We start from the raw sequence: 26,121 nt of genomic DNA on the forward strand, positions 1-26,121 counted from the left end.
AAGGAAATGTGATATCTATTTTATATACACACACATACACACACACACTGGAATATTATTCAGCCACGAAGAAGAAGGAAACTGCCATTTTCTACAATATAAATGCCACTGGTGGCCAAAATGTGGTGCAAGAAATGGGGAGATGTTGGTTAAAGGGAACAAACTTCCAGTTATAAGATGAACAAGTTCTGGGAATATAATGTACAGCATGGTGACTGTAGTTAAAAATACTGTATTGTATACTTAAAAGTTACTAAGAGAGTAGATCCTAAAGGTCCTCACACACACCAAAAAAAAAAAACCAAAGCAAAACAGGTAATTATATGTGGTGATAGATGTATTATGAACCTTACCATGGTAATCATTTTGCAATGTATACACGTATCAAAGTATCATATTGTACATATTAAACTTACATAATGTTATATGTTAATTATATCACAATAAACCTGGAAGAAAAGATTTCTAAGTACAAATAATTAAGTATGTCTCATTTAGATTTATATTTGTTGTTAATTCCTTGAAATCCTTCAATTTGAATTCTCTACAACCAATATCCAATGTTCTGCAAAAAAGAATGCACATTCTTTGTTCATTTATTTACACTGTGTAACAATGCACCCCTAAACCTACTGCCTTAATAAAAACACCACTGATTATTTCTCAGGTCTGTGGCTTAACTTAGTTCAAGTGGGCAGTTCTTTTTCAAGGGATGTTGACTTAAGATTCAGTCTTGTGGGGCTCATCCAAACTAACACCTCCAAGGTCACTAATTTACATATGTGAAACACTGGCAAGGACAGCAGGAAGGTAGGTTCAGCTGGAATGCTGGGATACATGGGTCTCTCTCACCATACTATCCCAAGGTCTCTCCATCTACACCAGTACTAATGATGTCATCCTCTCACAGGTCTATTCATGTGTCTCTGTAATAGGGAAGCAAGACTTTCTACATGGTTGACTCAGGGCTCCAAAAAGTATAAACACAGAACCTGTCAGGGCTTCTGAAGGTTTTGGCCCATCTGGCAGAGCTTTACCTCAACCACATTCTATTACTTAGAGGAAGTTATTCTGATGATTTGAACCAGTTTATAACGCAGTTAGAGTAAAAAGAAAATAAAATATAAGTTGTTCTGAGCTTGGTGACCTCAAGCAAGTGATGTATATCCTCAATTTGTTATGTATCCAAATTATGTGCCTCAGTTTCCTCATCTATGAAACATGGATAGTAATAGTATTTAATGGAAATAATTGTTATGAGGACTAAATGAGTTGGCCTGAAGGCTTTAGAACAGTGTCTGGCACATAGCAAGCATTGTAAAATGAGTATTACTTAATAAGGCAAATACCTAGCTCAATTAGCAACTCAAAATAGACTGCCCCTTCAAAAAGTAAGTTAGGGCACTTCTGGTTTCCAGTCCAACATGTAAGGAGCTTAGAAGTTGTCACACCATCCTAAGAAGTAAAAGCTGAACAAAATGAAAAAAATCAACACATATTCTTGGATTCCTCAGAAAAGGGAGGTCACACAGAGAACCAATACCCCCAAAATCGAGACAGGTAAGTGGATACAGAGATTCAGAACTTACAGGAGCAGAAACTCACCAGCAGAGATCTCTGGAGGAACCAGTGCCTCCCGGGTAGGAAATCCTAAACTATAACTGACAAGTTACTGCAGGCACAGTGTTGACAACTCTGAGATTAAAAATTCCAGGAGGGCCTAGTCAATGAAGGGACCACCTTGCTTTTGTAAGATTAACATCCAGGAGCTCTAACAAGTCCTCAGGGTGAATACTGGACAAAAATCCACTCATGCTTCCATAGGGGAGAGGAAATAAATAATTTTGAAATACACCAGAGAATTCTGTTCTTCTTAATAAGGCCTGCCCTCAAGAGAAACTATTTAATGGACACTAAACAACTGAGGTTTTATCAGAGCTTAACTGACGTGGGAGAAGAGAAATACTCAACTCCGTCTCCCTCTAGCCTTCCATTTGGAGGAAGGGAAACACCCAACTCCAGCCCACTCCTGCTATCTTGCCCACCTAAGAGTAAGGAAAACTAAGAAGCACTTGTGAAATCCACAGCCCAGGGCCACAGGCTCATTAAAAGACTAAGACCTTAACATATAACCGTAGAATACTTCTTTTCTACCCACACCTTACCACCACACCACACCAGTATTTTATAAGAGTTCCTTTTACCAGTACATCATTTCTGGCTTTCAACAAAAATTACAAGGCATACTAAAAGACAAAAAACACAGAGTAAGCATAAGAACCAGTATCAGCTATGGCAAAGATGTTGGAAATATCAGACTGGGAATTTAAAACATCTATGATTAACATGCTAAGCACTTGAATGAAAAAAAGTAGACAACAAACAAGAACAGATGGACAGTGTAAGGTAGAGAGATAGAAATAAAAAAGAATAAAAAAGTAATGCTAGAGATCAAAAATACTATAACAGAAATGATGAATGCCTTTGATGAGCTAATTTAGTAGATTGGGCATGGCTGAGGAAAGAATCTCTGAGTTTGAGAATATGTTAATAGAAACTTCAAAAACTGAAAAGTAAACAGAACAAAGACCGAAAAAAGCAGAACAGAATATCCCAGAACTGTGGGATAACTACAAAAAGTGTTCAATATGCATAATGGAAATAACAGAATGAGAAGAAAGTGATAAAGGAACAAAGGAGCATAAAAAATATTTGAAACAGTAATGATGGTGAAATTCTGCAAATTAATGTTAGATACAACCCACTGATGAAAGAAGCAGAAAACACCAAGCAGGAAAAAGGCCAAAAAAATACATCTAGACATATCATTTTCAAATTTCAGAAAATTAAGGATAAAGGAAGAAATCTGAAAGATGACATAGGAAGAAAACCCCTTATCCACAGAAAGGGAAAAATAAGAATTATGTCTAACTTCCCCTAAGAAACTATGCTAGCAAGAGGAGAATGGAGTAAAGTATTTAAAGTGTTGAGAGGAAAAACCTGCCAACAAAAAAATCTATACCTTGTGAAATTATTCCTCAAAATTGAATGAGAAAAAAAGACTCTCAGATCAACAAAACTTGAGGAAATTTCTTGTCAGTAGACCAGCCTTAAAAGAAATGTTTAAAGTAGTCCTTTAGAGACAAGGAAAATAGTATAGTTCAGAAACTCAGATCTACATAAGAAAAAGGAAGAACACTGGGGCAGGCACAAGGGAAAGTAAAATACAAATCTTTTATTTTTCTTATTCTTAGTTGATATAACAGGTAAAAGTTTGTTCAAACATTAATAGCAAACATTTATTTGATTATATATGCATACATATGTTCAGTTGACACTTGAAAAACATGGCTGTGGGTAGGGGTGAAGACCCCCACACAGTTAAAAATCATTTGTCTCTCAGTATCTACAGGGGATTGGTTCCAGGATCCACCACAGATACCAAAATCCATGGATGCTCAAGTCCCATAGTGATCCCTCCACAAAACTATCCGAGGTTCTGCATCTGTGGCTTCAACCAGTACAGATTGTGTAGTACTGTATTTATTGAAAAAAAGAAAAACATAGAAGTAGACCCAACAGTTCATACCCATGTTGTTTAGAAGTCAACTATATATTTTTGTATAAGTAACTATGCTATGTATAAATGAAATGAATGAGAGCAAGGATACAAGGAACAGGAAGGAAGAATCCGGAATATTTTTTATTATAAGATATTTATACTACATACGAAGTAGTATAGTGTTATTTGAGAGTGGATTTGGATTATTGCAATCTCTAGGGAAATGGCTTAAAAAGTAAAATAGATATGCTAAGAAAAGATAGAAAATAGAATCATATACAATGCTTAATTAAAATCACAAAAGGCAGAAAAAAATGGAAGGCTAAAACTGGTACAAAGAACAAGAGCAATAAATAGAAAAGATTAACAAATACAGATATTAATCCAACTATATAATCACTTTACAGTAAGTCCCCTACATATGAACGAGTTCAGTTCCGAGAATGCATTTGTAAGTCCAATTTGTTCATAAGTCCAACAAAGCTAGCCTAATTACCCAACTAACACAATTGGCTATATAGTACTGTACTGTAATAGGTTTTTAATACTTTTCACACAAATAATACATAAAAAACAAACAAACTCAAAAAATAAAGAAAACATTTTTAACCTTACAGTACAGTACCTTGAAAAGTACAGTAGTACAGTACAACAGCTGGCATACAGGGGCTGGCATCGAGTGAACAGGCAAGAAGAGTTACTGAGTGGAGGAGTGAGAGGAGGTGGGAGATGGTAGAGCTGAAGGATCGTCAGCAGTAGGAGATGGAGGGCAAGCTGCAATTTCACTCACGCCTGATGTTGATGGCTCAGGTTCTGGTTCCTTGCTGGATTCAATTCTATCTACCCATTGAAAAAAATGATCCAGTGATGTCTGGGTAGTAGCTCTTTTTTTCTCATCATAGATGACACAGTAGCAATGGATTGCATTCTGAACGGCTGCTGCAACCTTCATGTACCATCTATGTTCAGGTCATGTGCCCCAAAAACTAATAGTGCCTCCTCAAACAAAGAAAATCCCTTTGCCATTTCGTCATCGTGAATCTCTTCAGTGCTTTAGCTACTTCTTCCTCTTGTCTCTCTTTGTCCTTTCTCTGGGCCTCCAGTTCCATCAGGTCTTCACTAGTAAGCTCCTCGTGTTGCACAGCAAGGAGTTCAATGAAGTCGTTTTCTTGCAGATCTAGCTTGAAATAAAGATACTGTACTACTGTATTCTATACAGCACTGTAAAGTACACAAAAGCTCTACCACTTGTAGAGGATGCATGCACGTGACAGTGTATGCCAGACACACAAACTAACTTAGGTGATTGGACATGTGAACACACGTTTGCACCTATGAAAGTTTGCAACTTGAAGGTTCGTATGTAGGGGACTTACTGTAAATATATCAATAGTCTAAGCATCAAAACAAAGACAGAATGGATCAAAGTTAGAGTGGATCAAAAACTAGCCCAACCATATGTTGTCTACAGGAAAGCCACTTTTTACATAAAGATACATAAAAAATAAATGTAAAGTGATTGAGGTGAATCCTAAAACATTCAAAGAAGAATTAATATGAATTCTTCTCAAATTCTTCCAAAATATAGAAGATGAGGGAATATTCTGAAACTCATTTTATGAGGCCAGAATCACCCAAACATCTAAACAAAACAAAGATATCACAAAAAAAGAAAATTACAGGTCAATTTCCTTGATGAACATAGATGCAAAAATCCTCAACAAAATATTAGCAAACAGAATTGAACAATACCTTAAAAGGATCATACACCATAATTAGGTGAGATTTATTCCAGAGAAGCAGGAATGGTTCAACACATCCACAAATCAGTCGATGTGATATACCACATTAACAAAATGAACAACAAAAATCATATGATCATCTCAATAGATGCAGAAAAAGCATTTGACAAAATTCAACACCTGTTTATGATAAAAACTCTCAACAAACTAGGTATAGAGGGAACACGCCTCAACATAATAAAGTTCATATGTGACAAGCCCACAGCTAACCTCATACTCAAAGGTGAAAAGCTGAAAGCTTTCCCTCTAAGATTAGAAACAAGACAAGAATGCCCAGTCTCACCACTTTTATTCATCATAGTACTGGGAGTCTTAATCAGAACAATAAGGCAGGAATAGGAGATAAAAGGCATTAAAATTGGAAAGGAAGAAGTACAACTGTCACCATTTGCAAATGACAACATATTACATACAGAAAACCATAAGGACTTCACACACACAAAAAAAACCTGTTAGAACTAATAAACAAAACCAACATTACAGAATACAGAATCAATACACAAAAATCTGATGCGTTTTTACACATTAATAATGACTTATAAGAAACAGAATTAAGAAAACAATCCCATTTACAATTGCATCAAAAAAGAAAAAAATACCTCAGAATAAATTTAACCAAGGAGGTAAAAACACCTGTACACTGAAAACTACAACACACTAATGAAAGAAATTGAAGAAGGCGCGAATAAATTGAAAGATATGTGTTCATGGAGTGCAAGAATTAACATTGTTAAAATGTCCACACTGCTCAAAGTAATCTACAGATCCAATGCAAACCCTATCAAAATTCCAATGGCATTTTTCACAAAAATAGAACAAACAATCCTAATATTTGTATGAAACCATGGAAGACCCCAAAAGCCAAAAAAAATCTTGAGAAAAAAGAACAAAGCTGGAGCCACTGCATGCCCTGATTTCAAACTATATTACAAAGCTATAGTAATCAAAACAGTATGGTGTCAGCATTAAAAACAAACATATAGATCAATGGAACAGAGTAGACAGCCCAGAAATAAAACCACACATATATGGTTAATTGATTTACAAGAAAGGACCAAATAATATATAATGAGGAAAAAAAAAAAGTCTCTTCAATAAATGGTGATGAGAAAACTGCACAGACACATGGCAAAGAATGAAACTTGACTGCTATCTTAAATCATACAAAAATTAACTCAAAATGGATTAAAGACTTGAAAGTAAAACCTGAAATCATGTAAATCCTTGAAGAACATATAGGTGGTAGACTCCTTGACATTGGTCTTGGTGACGGTATTTGGATCTGACACCAAAAGCAAACATAAACAAGTGGAAATACATCAAACTAAAAAGATTCTGTACATCAAAGGAAATCATCAATAAAATAAAAAGGCAACCTACTGGATATTTGCAAATCATATATCTGATGAGGGATTAATAGTCAAAATATATAATCACACAACTCAACAGCAAAAAAGATAATCCAACTAAAAAATGGGCAGAGGATTTGAATAGACATATTTCCAAAGAAGACATAGAGTTGGCTAACAGGTACATGAAAAGATACTCAACACCACCAATCACCAGGGAAATGTAAATCAAAACCACAATGAAGTATCACCTCACACTCATTAGAATGGCTATCATCAAAAAGGAAATAACAAGTACTGGCAAGGATGTGGAGAAAAGGGAAACCTTGTGCACTGTAGGGAGAAATGTAAATTGGTACAACCACTATGGAAAACAGTATGGAGTTTCCTCAAAAAACTAAAAATAGAACTACCATATGATCTAGCAATTCTACTTCTGGGTACTTATATGGAGAAAACATAAACACTAACTTGAAAAGGTATCTGGACCCCCATGTTCATTGTAGCATTATTTACAATAGCCAAGACATGGAAATAGCCTATGTGTTTTGTGATGAATGAATGGATAAAGAAGATGTGATATGTGTGTGTGTGTGTGTGTGTGTGTGTGTGTATACACACACAATGGAATATTATTCAACCATAAAAATGAATGAAATTTGTCATTTGTGAGAACATTAAAGGACCCTGAGGGCATTATGCTAAGTGAAATAAGTCAGAGAAAGACAAATACTGTATGATCTCAGTTATGCATGGAATCTTAAAAAAAAAAAAAGAAAGAAAGAAAAGGAAGCCCATAAAAACAGATAACAGATTGGTGGTTCCCATAGGTGGGTAGTGGGGGTTTGGCAAATTGGGTGAAGGGTTCAAAAGGTACTAATTTCCAATTATAAAATAAATAAGTCATAGGGAGGTAATGTACAGCATGGTGACTGTAGTTAATAATACTCTATTTCATATTTGAAAGTGGTTAATAGAGTAGATCTTAAAAGTTCTCTTCAAAAGCAAAAAATATTTTGCATGGCATGGTGACAGATGTTAACTAAACTTATTGTGGTGATCCTTTCTCAATATATACAAATATTGAATCATTACGTATTAAATCTGAAACTAATATGTTATATGTCAATTGTACCTCAATTGATACTACAATTGATAGCTCCTCCTCTACCTACCTAAAAGCCTGCTTGTCGAGTGCTGCCAATTTTAAATATGACCATTAAAGAGGAATCCTTCTGTTCCTTTTAGACTCCGATAATTTTACAATTACTTTGTGAAATGTACATAAAAGTATATTATTAAGTTCAAATAATAATATAAAGTTCAAAAGGCAAATTTAGTTTAAGTACAGCAACACATTAGAGAAAGCATCAGGGCTCCAATTACAGTTTCAAAGAAGTTCTGGGCTTAAAAAGAAATCAGTATCAAATGAACTTATTTACAAAACAGAAATAGACCCACAGACATAGAAAACAAACTTATGGTTACCAAAGGGGGAAGGGGTGGGGGAGGGATAAATTGGGAGGTTGGAATTAACATATACACACTACTATATATAAAATAGATAATCAACAAGGACCTGCTATATAGCACAGGGAACTAGACTCAATATTTTGTAATCACCTATAAGGGGGAAAAGAATCTGAAAAAGAATATATCTGAATCACTGTGCTGTACACCTGAAACTAACACAATATTGTAAATCAAATATATTTCAATAAAAAAAAATGTGTGTATGTGTGTGTATATATATATCAGTAAATCTTTCATTAGTTTGTATTGACTGTAATACTAATTTTAAAATTATCATACATTATTAATCATATTATAAAAACCATGTTTTTATAAAATACAATGCCCATCAATTATAAATCTCATCTTTGTTCCCAAATTTTTCCATTTAAAAAACTGGTGGTAAATACACATAGGAACTGTAAGTGCTTATGATGAATGAATATCTAAGTTAAATGTTGAAAAGTAAAAACTCTTTATTCTGTGTTTTTAATTTCAAATGAATATATAAAAAATATTTAAGATATTTTTCAAAGAAATGCTTTGTAACTGTGTCAATGACCTTTAGATATCACACCCATCCACTGGAATTTTATATACTAATAATACAGGTATATTATTTTAAGTTAAGTGTATTAAAGTATAATATTAGTTTTGATGACCTATGTTGCAGTACCTTATTTTGTAAACATTAGTTATGACATTATAAATAAGTGGAATGCTGGATAATGGACTCTAGAATTATCATATAAGCTGATAAGATTCTGTATATAAAATAAAATCATTTAAAAGGAAAAAAAATTTTTTTGAAAGCAAACTGTAAGGATTATAATTAGTAATATTTTATATCTATTGTGGTTGCAAACTACTTTTAGTTTAAAATGTGTGCAATAGGGCTTCCCTGGTGGCACAGTGGTTGAGAGTCTGCCTGCCAATGCAGGGGACACGGGTTCGAGCCCTGGTCTAGGAAGATCCCACATGCCACGGAGCGACTAGGCCGGCCGCAATAGTGAGAGGCCCGCGCACCACGATGAAGAGTGACCCCCACTTGCCACAACTGGAGAAAGCCCTCGCACAGAAACGAAGACCCAACACAGCCAAAGGTAAACAAATAAATAAAAATTTTAAAAAAAAACATAAAATGTGTGCAATAGACTGAAATCCATAATATATATAGTAATTATAATTTTAAAATACTTTTTTTATTTAGCCAATAAATTTATTAAATCAATCCTGTTTTGATGAAGACTTGCTATGATTTTACATCACAGACAAAATGCTCTTTAAAAACTAAAGAGAGGGGTTTTAGTAGAACAGTCAGAACAGTATATGTCTCCTGGAAAATAAAAATGGAATTTAGTTGGTTTATAAATTAATGTAAATAAGCTTGCTTCTTTGAAACATTACATGTTCATTTCAAATGACATAAAATATCATTTGGAGCAAGAAATCAAGACTCACTTGTAATCAAGATATCTTATTTTTTCCCCTATAAATATATTTGCTTTCTAAAATTTAGAAAGCTACATGTATTTCTGTTATTAAAAAAAAGCTCTTGTGAAAATGCCAGTTTTCAATTTCTGTTTCTATTCCACACTCATTGATTCTAAAGTCATAAACCTGAAAAAAACTAAAGGGTGATAAGCCAGAAGATAGATATAAAACAACCAACACTAATTAAAACAGCCAGAAAAATACATGGACAGAAATAAGAAATTAATAAGAAAAATTTAACATAGCAAATATTTGTTTCTTCTAGCTTAAAAACCTTGGTTAGCATTCATAAAACAGAGTTTGAATATTTTAAAGTTGGGTCATTAATATACTTCTAGTAAGAGTAATAAATAGTGTACTTACTAATTGAAATTTAGTTATTTACTCTCCTAATTTATATTCTTCACCACTTGCCCTCTCTATGCCCTGGAAAAAAAACTCATGCTAATATTGGGACAGGTATATTATGATTTTATTACCTGACAGTCATTTGAAATATTCTACAAAAAAACTAAGAGAGCTACAGAAAATCAAAGATAAATTCCTGAAAGAGGCCAGAAGATAAAACATCTTTCTAACATAACAACAAAGAAGTATATCTGAATCTCCTCAGAAACCATGCAAGCAAGAAGACTGCGGAATACAATATTTAAAGTGTTGCTAGAAAAAAACTCACCAACCTAGAATTCTGTACCCTCTGAAATTATCCTTCAAAGTGAAGGAGAAATAATGACTTACTCAGACAAACAAATATTGAGGGAATTTGCTGCCAGTAGACTTACCTGGCAATAAATGTTAAAAGAAGTTCTTTAAAGAAAAGGAATATACTGTAGTTCAGAAACTCAGTTCTACATAAAGTAAGGAAGAGCACTGGGAAAGAAAAATGTGTAGGTAAAATAAAATCTTTTATTTTTCTTATTCTTAATTGATCAGATAACAATTTGTCAAAATACTAATAGCAAACAATGTATGAAATTATCTATGCTTAATTATATATCATATATGTATGAATACTTATACATAAGTGAAATTAAAGACAGCAGTAATAAGGGATAGAGGAAGGAATTAGGTTTATTTTCTTATTATAAGGTAGGGTACTTACACTACCTGGGAAAAGGTATAATGTTACTTGAAAATGGAATTGGATTAGTTATAAATGTGATTGCAAACTTTAGGGTAACCATTAAAAAAAGTAAAATAAGAACTATAACCAATATGCTAAGAAAGGAGAGAAAACAGAATCATATACAATGCTCACTTAAAACCACAAAAGCCAGAAAAAGTATGGAAGGCAAAAATAGGAACAAAAAACAATGGCAATAAATAGAAAACAGTAATGAATATGGCAGATATTAATCCAACTATACCAATAATCATTATGAACATCAACAGTCAAAATGCACCAATCAAAAGAGATTGTCAGAGGAGATTAAAAAAAATAAAAAAACAAGACCCACCTATACGTTGTCTACAATAAAGCCCACTTTAAATATAAAGACATATAGATTAAAGTGATGGAGAAAGATATACAATGCTAATACTAATCAAAAGAAAGCAGGAGTGGCTATATCAACTTCAGACAGAGCAGACTTCAAAGCAAGAAAAGTTATCAGAGATAATGAGAGCATTACATAATGATAACAGGGTCATTTCTCCAAAAAGACATACCAACTGATAAGGTTTATGCTCCTAACAACAGAGGGTAAAACTATGTGATGCAAAATTAAAAGAACTGCAAGAAGAAACAGAAGAACTCACTATCACGGTTGGAGACTTCAAAACCTTTTTATCAGAAATGGGCTGATCCAGCAGACAGAAAATCAGTAAGGACATAGTTGAACTCAACAACACTATCAATCAACTGGATATAATTGATACATACAGACTGCTTCATCCAACAACAGCTGAATACACATTCATCAAAAGCTCACATGGGGGCTTCCCTGGTGGCGCAGTGGTTGAGAGTCTGCCTGCCAATGCAGGGGACACGGGTTCGAGCCCTGGTCTGGGAGGATCCCACATGCCGTGGAGCAACTAAGCCAGTGAGCCACAACTACTGAGCCTGCGCATCTGGAGCCTGTGCTCCTCAACGGGAGAGGCCGCGACAGTGAGAGGCCCGCACACCGTGATGAAGAGTGGCCCCCGCTTGCTGCAACTAGAGAAAGCCCTCACACACAAACGAAGACCCAACACAGCCAAAAATAAATAAATAAATTAAAAAAAAAAAAAAGAAAGCTCACATGAACCATTTGCCAAGATAGAACACATTCTGGATCATAAAATACACTTTAGCAAACTTAAAAGAACAGAAACCATACAATATCTGCCCCAGATCACAATGAAATTAAACTAGACATCAATAGCAGAAAGATAGCTAGGAAATCCCCAAACAGATGGAGATTAACAACACATTTCTAAGTAACACATATTTCTAAATAACACATAGGCCAAAAAAGATTACAAGATAAATTGTTTAATATTTTTAACCAAATGAAAATAAAAATACAACTTACAAAATGTGTGGGATGCACCAAAGCAGTGCTTAGAGGGTAGTTTATAGCACTGAATGCAGATGTTACAAAAGAAGAAAGATCTAAAAGTAACAATCTAAACTTCCATCTTAGTAAACTAGAAAAAGAAGAGAAAATTAAATCCAAAGAAAGGAGAATAAAACTAATATGAATTAGAGCAGAAATCAATGAAATTGAAAACAGGAAATCAACAGAGAAAATCTATTAAACCAAGAACTGGTTCTTTGAAGAGATCAATAAAACTGATAAACCTCTAGCCAAGCCAAAGAGAGAGAGAGAGAAAGAGAGGACATAAATTACTAATATCAGAAATGAAAAAGGGGACAATACTACAGATCCTGTGGACATTGGAAGGATAGTAAAGAAATACTATGAAGAACTCCGTGCACACAAATTTAATAACCTAGATGAAATGAACTGTTCTTAAAAGAAATAATCTGCCAAAACTCGCACAAGAATAAATAGGCAATCTGAATAGGTGTATACCTATGAGAAATCGAGTCAATAATTAATAACCTTCAAAAACAAAAGCACCAAGCCCAGATGGGTTCATTGGGAAATACTACCAAAATTTAAGGGAGAAGTTACATGAATTCTCTACAATCTCTTTAAGAAGATAGAAGCGAAGGGAATACTTTGTAATTCATTCTACGAGGCCAGCATTATCCTAATACTAAGGCCAGTCAAAGACATTACAAAACTACAGACCAGTATTTCTCATGAAAACAGATGCAAAAATACTAAAAAAAAATTAGTAAATCGAATCCAACAATGTATAAAAAGAATCATACACCTACCACCAAGCTGGATTTATCCCAGGTATACAAGACTGGTTCAACATTCAAAAACCAGTTAATGTAATCCATCACATTAATGGGCTAAAAAGAAGAATCACAGATGCAGGAAAAGCATTTGATGCAATCCAACACCTATTCATGATAAAACTCTCAGTCAACTCGGAATAGAAAAGAACTTCCTCAACTTGATAAAGACTATTTACAAAAAATCTACAGCTAACATTGTGCTTAATGGTGAGAAATTAGAAGCTTTTCCACTAAGATGAAGTCCAAGGCTAGGATGTCCCTTCTCACCATTACTTCCCAACATTGTACTGAAAGTCCTAGCTAATGCAATGAGACAAAAAAAAAAAAAAAAGGAAATAAAAATGTATAGATGACATCTCTGTTCACAGATGACATGATTGTCAGTGTAGAAAATTCAAAAGAACAGACAAATACCCTTGGAACTACTAAGTGATTATAGCAAAGTTGTAGATTCAGGGTTAATACACAAAAGTCAATCACTTCCCTATATACCAGCAATGAATAAGTTAAAAACACAATACCATTTCCATTACCACTACCATAAATGAAATATTTACATATAAATAGAACAAAATATGTACAAGATCTATAAGAGGAAAACAAACAAACAAACGCTGGTGAGCAAATTCAAAGAGAAAGACAATGTTCATGGATAGAATGACTCAAAATTATCAAGATGTCTGTTCTTCCCAACTTATCTATAGATTCAGTACAACCCCAGTCAAAATCTCAGTAAGTTATTTTATCACTATTGACAAACTGATTCTAAAGTTTATATATAGAGGTAAGAGACCTCCCAGTATCTAAGACAATACTTCAGAAGTACAAAGTTGGAAAAATGATACCACCTGACTTCAAGACTTACTATAAAGCTAGATAGAAAGATAGATAGATCAGTGGAACAGAATAGAGAGCCTAGAAACAGACAGACATGAATACAGTCAACTGATCTTTGACAAAGGAGAAAAAGCACTACAGTGGAGCAAAGACAAACTTTCAACAAATGGTGATGAAACAGCTGGACAGCCACATGAAAAAGAAAATGAATCTGGACACAGACTTTACACCTCCAGAAAGAATAATTCAAATTGGATATATGACCTAAATGTAAAACATAAAACAATAAAACTCTTAGGAGATAACTTAGGAGAAAACCTAGATGACATTAGGATGATGATGACTTTGTTAGATACAACGTCAAAAACATAATAAAAAAATAGTTTATAATCTATAGTTCATTACTATTAAAGACACGATCTGCAAAAGGTAATGCCAAATGAATCAGAAGACAAGTCACAGACTGGGAGAAAATCTTTTGCAAAAGACACATCTGATAAAGGACTCTTATACAAAATATACAAAGAACTCTTAAAATTCAACAATAAGAAAATATACAACCAGATTAAAAAATAAGCCAAAAACCTTAACAGACACTTCAGCAAAGAAGATACATAGGTGGCAAATAAGCATATGAAAGTCTCTCCTCAATACATGTCATCAGGAAAATGCAAAGTAAGAAAACAATGAGATGCCATAACACACCAATTAGAATGGCCAAAAGTCTAACACTGATAACACAAACTGATGACAAGGATGTGGAAAAACAGGAACTTTCTTTCATTCTGGTAGGAGTGCAAAATGGTATAGCCACTCTGGAAGACAGTTTGGGGGTTTCTCAAAAAACTAAATACACTCTTACCATAAGATCCAGTAATTGCATATTTTGGTATTTACCCAAAGGAGTTGAATACTTATTTTCACACAAAACCCTGCACATGGATATTTATAGCAGCTTTACCCACAATCACCAAAATTGGGAGGAATCAAGAAGTCCTTCGGTAGGTGAAGGGATAAATAACCTGTGGTACATCCATACAATGGACTGTTTACTCAGCACTAAAAATAAATTAGCTATCAAGCAATGAAAAGACATGGTATAACCTTAAATGCATATTATTAAGTGAAATAAGCCAATCTAAAAAGACTCATACTGTAGGATTCCACCCATATGACATTCTGGAAAAAGCAAAACATGGAAACAGTAAAAAAATCAGTGGTTGAAGGATTTGCAGGATTTGGGGAATGAGGGATGAATAGGCAGAGCACAGAGGATTTTTAGGAGAGTGAAACTACTCTGAATAGTATTATAACAATGTATACATGTCTTTATACTGTGTCCAAACCCATAGAATATAAAACACCAAGAGTGAATCCTAAGGGAAACTACAGACTTTGAGTGATTGTGATGTGTCATTGTAGGTTCATCAGTTTTAACTAATGTACCACTCTGGTGAGGTATGTTGATAATGGGGGAAGCTATGCATGTGTGGGTATCTATGAGGGTATACTGGAAACTTCTGTATCTTCTTCTCAATTTTGCTGTGAACCTAAATCTGCTCTGAAAATAAAGTCTTTAAAAAAACTAAGAGAGAAAGTAAAATAGAAGTTTAGGGGAAAAAAGTTTTCCTTTGCCCTCAAGAAAGGTGGTGAGGGTTCCTTCAATAGGCTACAGTGGGAAAAATCAGTGAAGAAATAGTCTGAGACCAGGCTAGCTGAGTAATTAAATTCAAAGAAAGGAAACAGTAAAAAAGAGATTTTTGCTTTACACTTCACATCAGGAAGAGTAAGAGGAGGAAGACTGGTTAAACAGAGATGATGCACAAGTAACGGAAAAGATGAGAGCCCCAGCATGAACTGGCCAAGCCATGTACCTGAGCTCCATGGTCCGTAATCAAGGACCTGCTCCATTTGGCTTAAGCTTCTTTTTATAAAGGAGAAGAAAAAATTTAACGTGCTTCTCTACAACTTTCACACAACAGTCATATCCATGCCTATAGTAATAAAAATAACCTAACAGGCATTAATTGTAGATAAGCACAAGGCATCTTACTGGGGTGATGGAAATGCTCTATACCTAGCTTGTGATCACGGTTGCACAACTCAGTACATTTCCTAAATATCATTAAACTGCTCACTTACAATAGGTTAATGATATGTAAAGTATACCTCGGTAAAGTTCTTAAAAAGTCTATCTCACTTCTTTTCAGGCCACTTCTTCAGATACTCTCCTCCAATAGAAAAAAATAAAAATAAAAAAGCCCAAATGCCTCCAAAGAACATCTTTTTTCAACTTATTATAGTTTGGTTTGTCTGATGTCCCCCTTTTTTTTTAATCAACAAATCTTTGAAATCTTTATTTTAAATCATATTTGTTATTATTTTGATGTCCCTTTTGAAATGTGGAATTCAAAATCAAACACATCATTTCCATTCTATACAGAATAATGGCCTATTGACCTATGTTGACATATTTTATTCTGGTCACTGTAGCTTATGACTGTTTAAACAACCATTATCACACTGTCTGATTATATAAAACCTAAACTTAAATAAAATTCCTTGACTTTTTTACCCACTACAATCAACTGCCAGAGATTTACTCCCACTCACATAGTATACAATTTTTTCATTTTTTATTTAAAAATTAATATTAGTGAAAATTTGAAGAAAACAGAAAAGACAGAAGAAGGACAAAAAACATAGCTGATATAGTATATTTACGTCCAGCACATTTTATGTGAGTAATATAATCGTATCAGCAAAAAAGTAGCATCCATTTCTATGGCCATTCTTCCCAGGTCCAAGAAATGCTCTAACATACATTTAACACTCTGTTATAGAGTCTATCACATCACCCTGTTTTAGTCCCCTCACAGTTATAATTTCTGAAGTTTTCTTATTTAGTTACCTTTTTCAGCGTTTACCTCATTAGTATGTACAATCCCTCAGCTTATAGGCTCTATTGACCTTTCTTTCCTTAGGACCTCATCTAGTTCTGTAGTTTAAAAATTAACTCCATCTATATGCTGACAACTCCCAAGATTATATCTCTAAGTCCAGACCTGTCTTGCAAACTCCAGACTCATGTATAATGCAAACACATATACATACAAACTCCCATTACATATGCACTGCACACATATACATCTGTTTACTTTCCACATCCAAAACCAAATTCTGGACTCTCCCTACTACCCCAATAACTGTCCCTACTTCCCCATCCATATCCTTTCCCATTTCAACTGATGGTCGCTCCAGCCTTCAGGCAGTTATCCTTGACTCCTCTCTTTCTTTCACATTCCACAGCCATTCCTTTAGCAAATTGTATTAATTATGCCTTCAAACATATATCCAGAATCTAACCAACTTCTCATCACCCCCACTGTTACCATCCTGGCCAAGCCTTCACCAACTCTCACCTGTCTTGCTGCAGTAGCCTCCAAACAAGTCTCCCTGCTTCTATTATTGCCCCGTTCTCCGCTAGAGTCTATTTTCACATTTCCGTGAAATGCTCCTTTTATACATAATGGAAGTCACATAAAAACCTTGCAATGGCTTTGTTTCACTGAGTTAAAAAAAAAAAAATCCTTTATTTAAGCCATTGTTATCTGACTTTCTCTCTTGCTACTTTCCCTTTTGTTCACTCTCACCTCACTTAAGTCTTTTGTATTTTCTAAATGTTCTTAATAAGAATGTTTTGTTTTTATTAACAAAAAAGAAAGCTTTTAAACAATAAAACTATGAGAGCATAATCTCCCTTTTCACTCAAATTCTTTCTCTCTAAGTACAGAATTAAATAACAGGGTCAATTCTGTAGAAGAAAAACTAAGTCAAGTTCATGGTAAGAACTTGTAAGGCCTTGAATGCCTATGTTCCTGATGAAACTTTAATGAAGACAGGCTTCTCAACTAAATTAAACTGTACGGTGCGGTAGAATGATGTCGGAGTTTGGGATTGAAATATCTTGCTTAAATCTTCTCTCTACTACTTACTAATTGTGAGAGCCTAAGTCACTATTCTCTCTCATTCATAGCTTTCTCACGTGTAAAGATAAATAGAAGAATCTGTAAAATTCATCATAAACTTGGTGTTTTACAAGAGAAGAAACTTATCTATCGATACCTACCAAAAACACATCCAATAAGGCCACCTTATTCCCAGGAATGCTATTGAAAGTTCTAGATTAATCTGCATACACAAAAGGTTGCCAAGAGAAACAGCCAAAAAGCCCCAAACGTTAAGGGCCTCATTGCAGAATTTTATACAACTTCCAAAAGCCTATTAAGTGATCTCAAAACTGAGAGGTGTGGAGAGGCTCACTCTATAGTAACTGCAAGGGCAAAGAAGCCACAAAGCTTCCTGAAGAGAGTACAGATTTTAAAAGTTCAGACTGCGTATGTATCTGGACCTGGGGCTGGGGGAGATGGCTTCAGACAACGACCCAAGGGGAGGAATTAACTCTCAAGAGGTCCTTGGGAACTGCCCCTGGCGAAAACAAACCACGAGTTAGAAAGGACGAATAGCCTCTGAGAGAAAGCTAGAAGCTAGGTTGTAGTTTGGACTTCTCCTTAAGCGGGTCAGTTCTCGAAATTTCGTCGCCCAAGCTGGACCACTCACCGGGTCTACCGAGCTGCAAGGCTTTATGAGTTGGGAACAAGCGGCCCAGACCCGGCACAGTCCGACAAATCACTAGGTGGCCATTTATCCGTTCCGGAGACCGTTGCTAGGGAAACGGAGCAAAGCCCTGGGCTCACCCCGTCGCGGTTTTCCTTAGGCAAACCAAAGAGCTTCGGGGGCGTAGTTACGTGAGAGACGCACGTAGGGGGCGGGACAGAGACGAAACCGGACCAAAGAACGGGTTACGTCCCAGGGCGCATGCGTGCGGTGCTGGGCTGCGAGATAGCTGGAAATCCCGGGCGGTGTTGGGGAAAGTGAGCTATGGCAGCCACGAGTGCCCTTCCAGGCGTATCTTTGCGAGAAGCCACCCAGCGAAGGTTGCGGAGGTTTGCAGAGCTTAGAGGTACCAAAGGACGAACCCTGGCTCTCCCCGGCAATGGACAGGGAGGGCGCTTTACGTGCTGGGATATTTGCTGGACTACCACTTCCTTTTACTAATCACTTACGGGCCTAGGACGCTGGCCCAGGCGCAGTTAATGTTCCTCTTGAGTTTTTTATTCTTCTGTCACTCTCCTTGCTTTACGTTATGCTTGTTACTTTCTTTCTTTAAGTTTATTCCCAGTTGCGTGTGTGTGTGTGTGTATATATATATATATATATATATATATATATATATAGGGAGGAATGAGAAGACAGACAATTATTAGCCTGACTAGTGAAGCTATAAATCCAAGTTATTTGGTTAGCTCATTAGCAAAAATTATTTTAAATAAACCTAGAAGATCTAAAGCATAGTGATTTGACTCTTACAAATCCAATTTTAGCTTTCTTCCACTCCCTACCTACTTCACCAGTTTGTTCCATGATGTGAATGCTTACTAAGTGAAAAGCGAAACAACACGGTGGAATTATGGATTAAAAATTAAAAGGGGTAACTTTGTATCAAAATGTTTTTTTAAAGGACTATGCCACTTGTCATTTCCTGTACAACTATCTAATTGTTCATATTTTTGTTGACGTTACTGCTTGAAAAATACAGAAAATAATACTTGGATTACAGTAAAATGTTCAGGACTATTAGATTCTAGCTGACTAGAATTTGTTAGCTAATAAAAACCCTTATTCGTCTTGTTTATCAATAAAGAAGAGCTTCCAGCTGTCAGCCAAAAGTTCAGTCTCTTATTGAGTTCATCAGGGAGCTGGGAACTTTTCTGTTATCCAGAATTTGGTGTCATTCTCCAGTAACCTTTGTAAACTTGCATGGCTCATTTTAAGGCAATTAAAAAGTAAAGTGCCCACATTTATGAACACCAACATTGTAGCAATGGGTCGTTGGGTTTAATCTTTCTTAGCCAACAAACATTAAGTGGTCACTGTATGTGAAAATTGATTTTCAAAGCTGGAGATTAATTTATTCCTTTGTCTCCTCTCTTTATTTACGAATTGAGCTCATCTTTAGCAAGTCAAAAGTACTTCTCTTAATCAAGAAACGTTACAACTCTCAGAAAATCTAAATAAATGGGACTGTAGACCATAAAAGGAGCAAGTAATCTAAAAGGAAAAAAAAGTAGAATTTGTGAACAATCCTCATTAGAACTATTTTGAATCCTACTAGCTGACCACTCATTATTCCCTAATTCTCAAAAGCAGAAGATAAATTTTTGAAGATACTATTACCTCTTTTTTCCTTCTTTCCAAATAGGTAAACCTGTAACAGCTAGAGAATTCTGATAATATTTATCACTTTCTTGCTTCTTCCACATAGGCAAACCTGTGGCAGCTGGAGAATTCTGGGACATTGTTGCAATAACAGCAGCTGATGATAAACAGGAACTTGCTTATAAGCAACAGCTGTCAGAAAAGCTGAAAAAAAAGGAGTTACCACTTGGAGTTCAATATCATGTTTTTGTTGATCCTGCTGGAGCCAAAATTGGTACACATTTATGGTCAGATTTATATCATAAATTGTGGGCAGAATAATCATTGAAGAAAAGCTTTCCTGTGGCTTACAGTTTATAAACTGTGTGTCTTACCACCTATAGTCTTTACAAACTTTAAAATTTTTATGTAAATTCACTATTTTTTAAGAAAGATAAAAGGCATGGCAACTGTTTTTACACATTGTGGACTTACCATGAAAATCTTCCAGAATGTTATGTTACTTAAAAGAGACTTTTATTAGTTTTAATAAAATTTACTCAGATGGTGAATATTCTTTTGGACCTTATCAGTAGGGCTCTTAAGGTCCCTCCAAACTACACAGTTTGTTCAGAAACTTACATGAAGAGATCAAATCAGGAAAAATAAATATTTGGCCTCTTGGGACCACATTGCAGAATGTGAAAGAGCACAGTCTAATGGCATAATTATAGATGTTTACTTTTAAAAACCAGTTTGTCTACTTTGCCTTTTGACCTTACCTTGCAAATAAAAATACATGCTATTTTCCTGGGGGCCATTTTCCATGTGATACTTAAAGCTGAAGCTCCTTGATACCAGAGTTAGGGTATCTGTATCTGATACTGGCATGTCCTAATTAGCCAGTGTTTTAATCCTCATAAATATGTGGTCAGTACTTTTCTGATTCCCATGTTTGAATGAGATTCAGGCACAAAATGTTAAATAACTTGCCCATGGTAACTAGTAAGTGGAAGTTACATTTAAGATGTTTTTTAGGAAAACAGGTTCTAAAAAACTTTTTAGAAAGTAAATCTAACACATATATTTGATCATATGGGAGAATTATTTTAATAGGTTTTACAGTTCATAACTCCAAGTGAATGTGTAAACTTACAGTCTTATAGTGTTGCAGATTGCTTAATTTATCATTTCTTTCTTTTTACTACTATTTTCAGGAGAAGATTAACTCAACTTTTATTACCAAGGGCTCATCTCTGGGTTTTATTACTAATTATTTAATTGCTAGGAAATGTGTATTTAATTTGATTCTTTTGCCTGTACCTTTGCTCTCTGCCTGGTTAATTGTAGCCAAAGGTCATATCCTCAAAGTTATAACACCTAAATTTACTGTAATAGCAAGGTTTTTGTAACTTCCTGTGAAATAAATTGAGCTTTTTAACTTTATTTTTAAGGAAATGGAGGATCTACGCTTTGTGCCCTTCGATGTTTGGAAAAGCTTTATGGAGATGAATGGAATTCTTTTACCATCCTATTAATTCACTCTGGTAATGTTACACTGTACTAATTTACATTGTCTTTTAGTATATTACTTTCTATATCGAAGGGACTTTTTTTTCCCTTACTAATACTATCCCCTCTTTCTTTTTTTTTTTTTTTTTCTTTTGTCTTTGAAGTTACTCTGCTTTGGAAACAAATATTTTATGCTTTCCTTGATATTTTTAGGTTGTAAGTAGCATAATATTTTTCACAAAATTTAACCTTAAAATTGTAGATCACATAAATCTTCAACTTTTCATGTATTGTTTTTGGTATACATATCGAAAATTATTTTCCTAAGATAGAACTCATCAAAATATGAACGTTTCTTGACAATGCTTTAGAAAGGACTCTTGTTGTAGGGGAGAGGCTGGTTTAGTACTGTGATTACCAGACTTTACACAAAATCTTCTGTTAACACATTTTTATCTAGTTACTGGTGGCCAAAGTCCATAATCCTTAGGAGTTTATAAACAAAAAGAAAAGGTGGTGACAGAACATGGAGTTGACAAGAAAGTATAAAAGAGGAAAAATCACACACCAAAAAAGGGAACAGAAAGGTAGGAAAGAAGTAATCTCAGAATATAATTTTTAAAATTGGACAAATTTGGTTGTATGAAAATTTTGGTTATATGAAAAAACCTCTGTTATTTTTCCTCTATGTACTGGAGGCTGGCGAAACTTTGTCATGGACTTGTACCAGTTCAGGAACAGATATTTTAGAGCCACTCATCCACATGGTTACCAAGGCACTTTTTATTTTTTAGGATTCATATACGGAACAATGATTCTTTTTAAAGATGATACCGAGTAAAGCATCCAAGTTCTGATTTTAAGACTAACTGAAAAAGTAAAAGAAAAATTCAAATTTACAGTTTTATTCCAGAACAAGTATTATTATTATTATTACTAATTTAGTAAAAATTAAGTTAGACACCAGAAAATATATATTAATACAATTGATCCTTGAAAATATATAATAAGGCATTGATCTGTGAGTGGTGCTGACCCTCACACAGTCTAATATCTGCATGTAACTTCATAGTTGGTCTTCTGTGTAGGCAGTTCCACTCTCCATATCCACAGTTTTTCATCAGGGATTCAACTAACCTCGGGTCATATAGTCTTACAGTATTTATTGAAAAAAATCCTCATATAAGTGGACTGGTAGAGTTCAAACCCTTATTGTTCAAGGATCAAGTGTGATTAAAAGTAGGTAATTCTTACAATACTGAACTTTACTGTTGGTTAGTATTTGGAAAATGAAAAAGAAAGTATTAGCTCTCGTTGGTTGAATGATGTACTGTGTAGTAAGTGCTTTACATGTATTGTTGATCTCATAAAACATGATAAAGCAAGTATTTACATCTGCTGATTTAGTGTTAAGTCCAAAGATAAACAAAAAGTGGTGAACCAGAATTTGAACCCATTTTTGTATGACTCTACTATGCCTCTCACTATAATTAGTTACGTAAAAATGATGTAAGCTATTTAATGTACTTAAGAGAACACACTTTTAAAGGAATTAAGTCATAAGGCTCATCTTAGAGGGAAAAACCTTTTAAAATTAAAAACAAATATACATTGTAAAATGCTTTTAAATAAATGCACCTTTGCTTCCTTTAAGTGTATGTAATTGAGGAAAAACATTCCATCTGGAAATTACTCTTTAACAGATAATTATGTATATTAGTTTTTTGTGACATTTTTTTTCCCCATGAAGTGGATTTTTAATGTAGGCGTTTAAACATGGTTGAAATTTATTGTGTAAAATGTAGATATAAGGTCATATTTTAGCTCATTGTCCTTTTTACTTGTTATCTAGTTGAGTTAGAACAATTCATAGTCTGTAAAGCATATTACAATTCTTTCCTAATCTAGAACTGCATTATAGCAAATCTCTACAGAATTGCTCTGTGAATTTGTAATCTGGAATTTATTATTCTTTCCTGGGATACAGTAATATACTGTATATTTTAAATATCTTTAGAGATATTTTGAGTTGTAACTGATGCTCCTGGGTTTTTAAATCTTATAAACAATCTTAAAAACATTTTAAAACAGTTATTTTGTTTAATTTTATATAGGTGGCTACAGTCAACGCCTTCCAAATGCAAGTGCTCTGGGGAAAATTTTCACTGCTTTACCTTTTGGTAGCCCCATTTATCAGATGTTGGAATTAAAACTAGCCATGTACATTGATTTCCCCTCACATATGAATCCTGGGATTCTGGTTACCTGTGCAGATGACATTGAACTTTATAGTATTGGAGAATCTGAGTATATTAGGTTTGACAAACCTGGCTTTACTGCTTTAGCTCATCCTTCTAGTTTGACTGTAGGTACAACACATGGAGTATTTGTCTTAGAACCTTTTAACTATTTAGAACATAGAGACCTCGAGTATAGAAGTTGTCATCGTTTCCTTCATAAGCCCAGCATAGAAAAGATGTATCAGTTTGATGCTGTGTGTAGACCTAGAAATTTTTTTCAACAAAACTTTGCTGAGGGTTACATACCCTCTCTTAAATTAGACCCTGAGTATGTCTACACAGACAGCCTATTTTACATGGATCATAAAACAGCAAAAAAGTTACTTGCTTTTTATGAAAAAATAGGTACACTAAACTGTGAAATAGATGCCTATGGAGACTTTCTGCAGGCTTTAGGACCTGGAGCAACTGTGGAATATACCAGAAACACATCAAATGTTACTAAAGAAGAGTCGGAATTGGTAGACATGAGGCAGAGAATATTTCATCTTCTTCAAGGAACATCACTAAATGTTGTTGTTCTTAATAACTCCAAATTTTATCACATTGGAACAACTGAAGAATATTTGTTTCATTTTACTTCTGATAGCAATTTGAAGTCAGAGCTTGGCTTACAGTCCATAGCTTTTAGCATCTTTCCAGCAATACCAGAATGCTCTAGTAACAAATCCTGTATCATTCAAAGTATATTGGATTCAAGATGTTCTGTGGCACCTGGCTCAGTTGTAGAGTATTCCAGATTGGGGCCTGATGTTTCAGTTGGGGAAAATTGCATTATTAGTGGTTCTTATATCATAACAACAGCCGTCCTGTCTGCACATTCTTTTGTGTGTTCCTTAACCTTGAAGATGGATAGACACTTAAAGTATTCAACTATGGCATGTGGAGTGCAAGACAACTTGAAAAAGAATGTTAAAACATTGTCAGATGTAAAGTTACTTCAATTCTTTGGAGTCTGTTTCCTGTCATGCTTAGACATTTGGAATCTCAAAGTTACAGAGGAACTGTTCTCTGGAAACAAGACATGTTTGAGTTTGTGGAATGCTCGTATTTTCCCAGTTTGTTCTTCTCTGAGTGATTCAGTTACAACATCCCTAAAGATGTTAAATGCTGTACAGAACAAGTCTGCATTCAGCCTGAATAAATATAAGCTGTTATCCATTGAAGAAATGCTTTTCTACAAAGATGTGGAAGACATGATAACTTATAGGGAGCAAATTTTTCTAGAAATTACTTTGAATAGAAAACAGTCTGATTTAGAGACATCTTAAATAGTGTATACTCTGCCTTTCTTGATTGAGCAAGATTGCAGATGCAGGAGTTTTCTGTAGACTTGTTTTTTAATTGAAGCTAATTAATGAAAATTATATTAACATGATTGCTGTAGCATAAAATTAATAACAAAAATACAAATAAACCATTTTTTGATGAAAGAATTAATAGTTTAAGGATGTAAGTTCAGAAGAGTGATTTTTTTATATTTATCACTATTTAAATTTTTCTTTTATAAAGATGGACTTGTGGAACATTATTTTGTTCACAAAATACTATAATTGTTTTAAAGGTAATTTTCTAAATATACCTTCAGAATTTTTTCATCTTCTTTTGGGCTTTGGTTCCAATGAAGTTCTAAGTGTTCACTGGCAGTTCTCAAGTGCATTAGACCTATTCTGATGAACTAATAAAAATGTCATTCTGTAGGGTCTTCAAAGCACTGTAGGAATACTGTAGAAGTACTTTTTCAGAAACAAATCCATGGCTGACAGAGTCAAATTAAATGAATGCTTAAAATATTGTGATAGTCTGAATTAATAAATAAGTATTAATAGATACAAACCATTCTGAAATTGATGATAAAAATCTATGTGACTTATCAGCAACCCTCAGTTATGATATTTATGTATATATTTTTTCAAGTTTCTTCCCAAGGAGTAAATAAAGATATATGGTAGCCATTGTTTAGCATTTACTGATTTACTTGCAGAGATTTCAGAGGATGTTATGTGTTTGTCACTCATTAAAAGTTCAATGCTGTATTTCTAATCTAATTGATCTAAGGTACCATCAGTTATTAAGAATCACCATTATTTTATGTTCCGCTGAAAAAGAGAAAACACTACCAATAAAATATGCAATGCTT

At 34.4% G+C, this 26,121-nt stretch overlaps 2 protein-coding genes across 4 annotated transcripts in view; one reads left to right on the top strand and one right to left on the bottom strand.

Annotated features, from left to right (window-relative positions):
• LRRIQ3 (leucine rich repeats and IQ motif containing 3) overlaps positions 1-18,677 on the bottom strand; it is a 225,305-nt gene extending 206,628 nt beyond the window's left edge. Inside the window, exon 1 of the mRNA XM_059899348.1 lies at positions 18,532-18,677. The gene's annotated coding sequence lies outside the window, so the exon portion shown is untranslated. The remainder of the gene's footprint in view (positions 1-18,531) is intronic.
• A 106-nt stretch (positions 18,678-18,783) lies between these two features.
• FPGT (fucose-1-phosphate guanylyltransferase) lies at positions 18,784-26,121 on the top strand. Of its 3 annotated transcripts, XM_059924465.1 has the most exons (4): positions 18,784-18,934; positions 20,297-20,464; positions 21,624-21,716; positions 23,796-26,121. In XM_059924465.1, exons 1-4 carry the CDS (start codon positions 18,853-18,855, stop codon positions 25,250-25,252), a joined length of 1,800 nt encoding a protein of 599 aa, XP_059780448.1. In that variant the 5' UTR covers positions 18,784-18,852; the 3' UTR covers positions 25,253-26,121. The 3 variants fall into 3 exon arrangements, with proteins under 3 accessions (XP_059780448.1, XP_059780458.1, XP_059780468.1); XM_059924475.1 differs by lacking the exon at positions 18,784-18,934 and having other exon boundaries at positions 20,337-20,477; XM_059924485.1 differs by lacking the exons at positions 18,784-18,934; positions 20,297-20,464 and adding an exon at positions 22,142-22,268 and having other exon boundaries at positions 21,628-21,716.

Source organism: Balaenoptera ricei, chromosome 1 (genome assembly GCF_028023285.1).
Source record: "Balaenoptera ricei isolate mBalRic1 chromosome 1, mBalRic1.hap2, whole genome shotgun sequence".
In the NCBI taxonomy this organism is placed as follows: Eukaryota; Metazoa; Chordata; class Mammalia; order Artiodactyla; family Balaenopteridae; genus Balaenoptera; species Balaenoptera ricei.

Excerpts from the sequence above, each read along its gene's own strand:
- FPGT (XM_059924465.1), top strand. The coding sequence starts at position 18,853 with ATGGCAGCCACGAGTGCCCTTCCAGGCGTATCTTTGCGAGAAGCCACC. Across the intron at positions 18,935-20,296 it reads GAGGTTTGCAGAGCTTAGAG|GCAAACCTGTGGCAGCTGGA; the intron begins GTACCAAAGGAC and ends TCTTCCACATAG. Across the intron at positions 21,717-23,795 it reads CATCCTATTAATTCACTCTG|GTGGCTACAGTCAACGCCTT; the intron begins GTAATGTTACAC and ends AATTTTATATAG.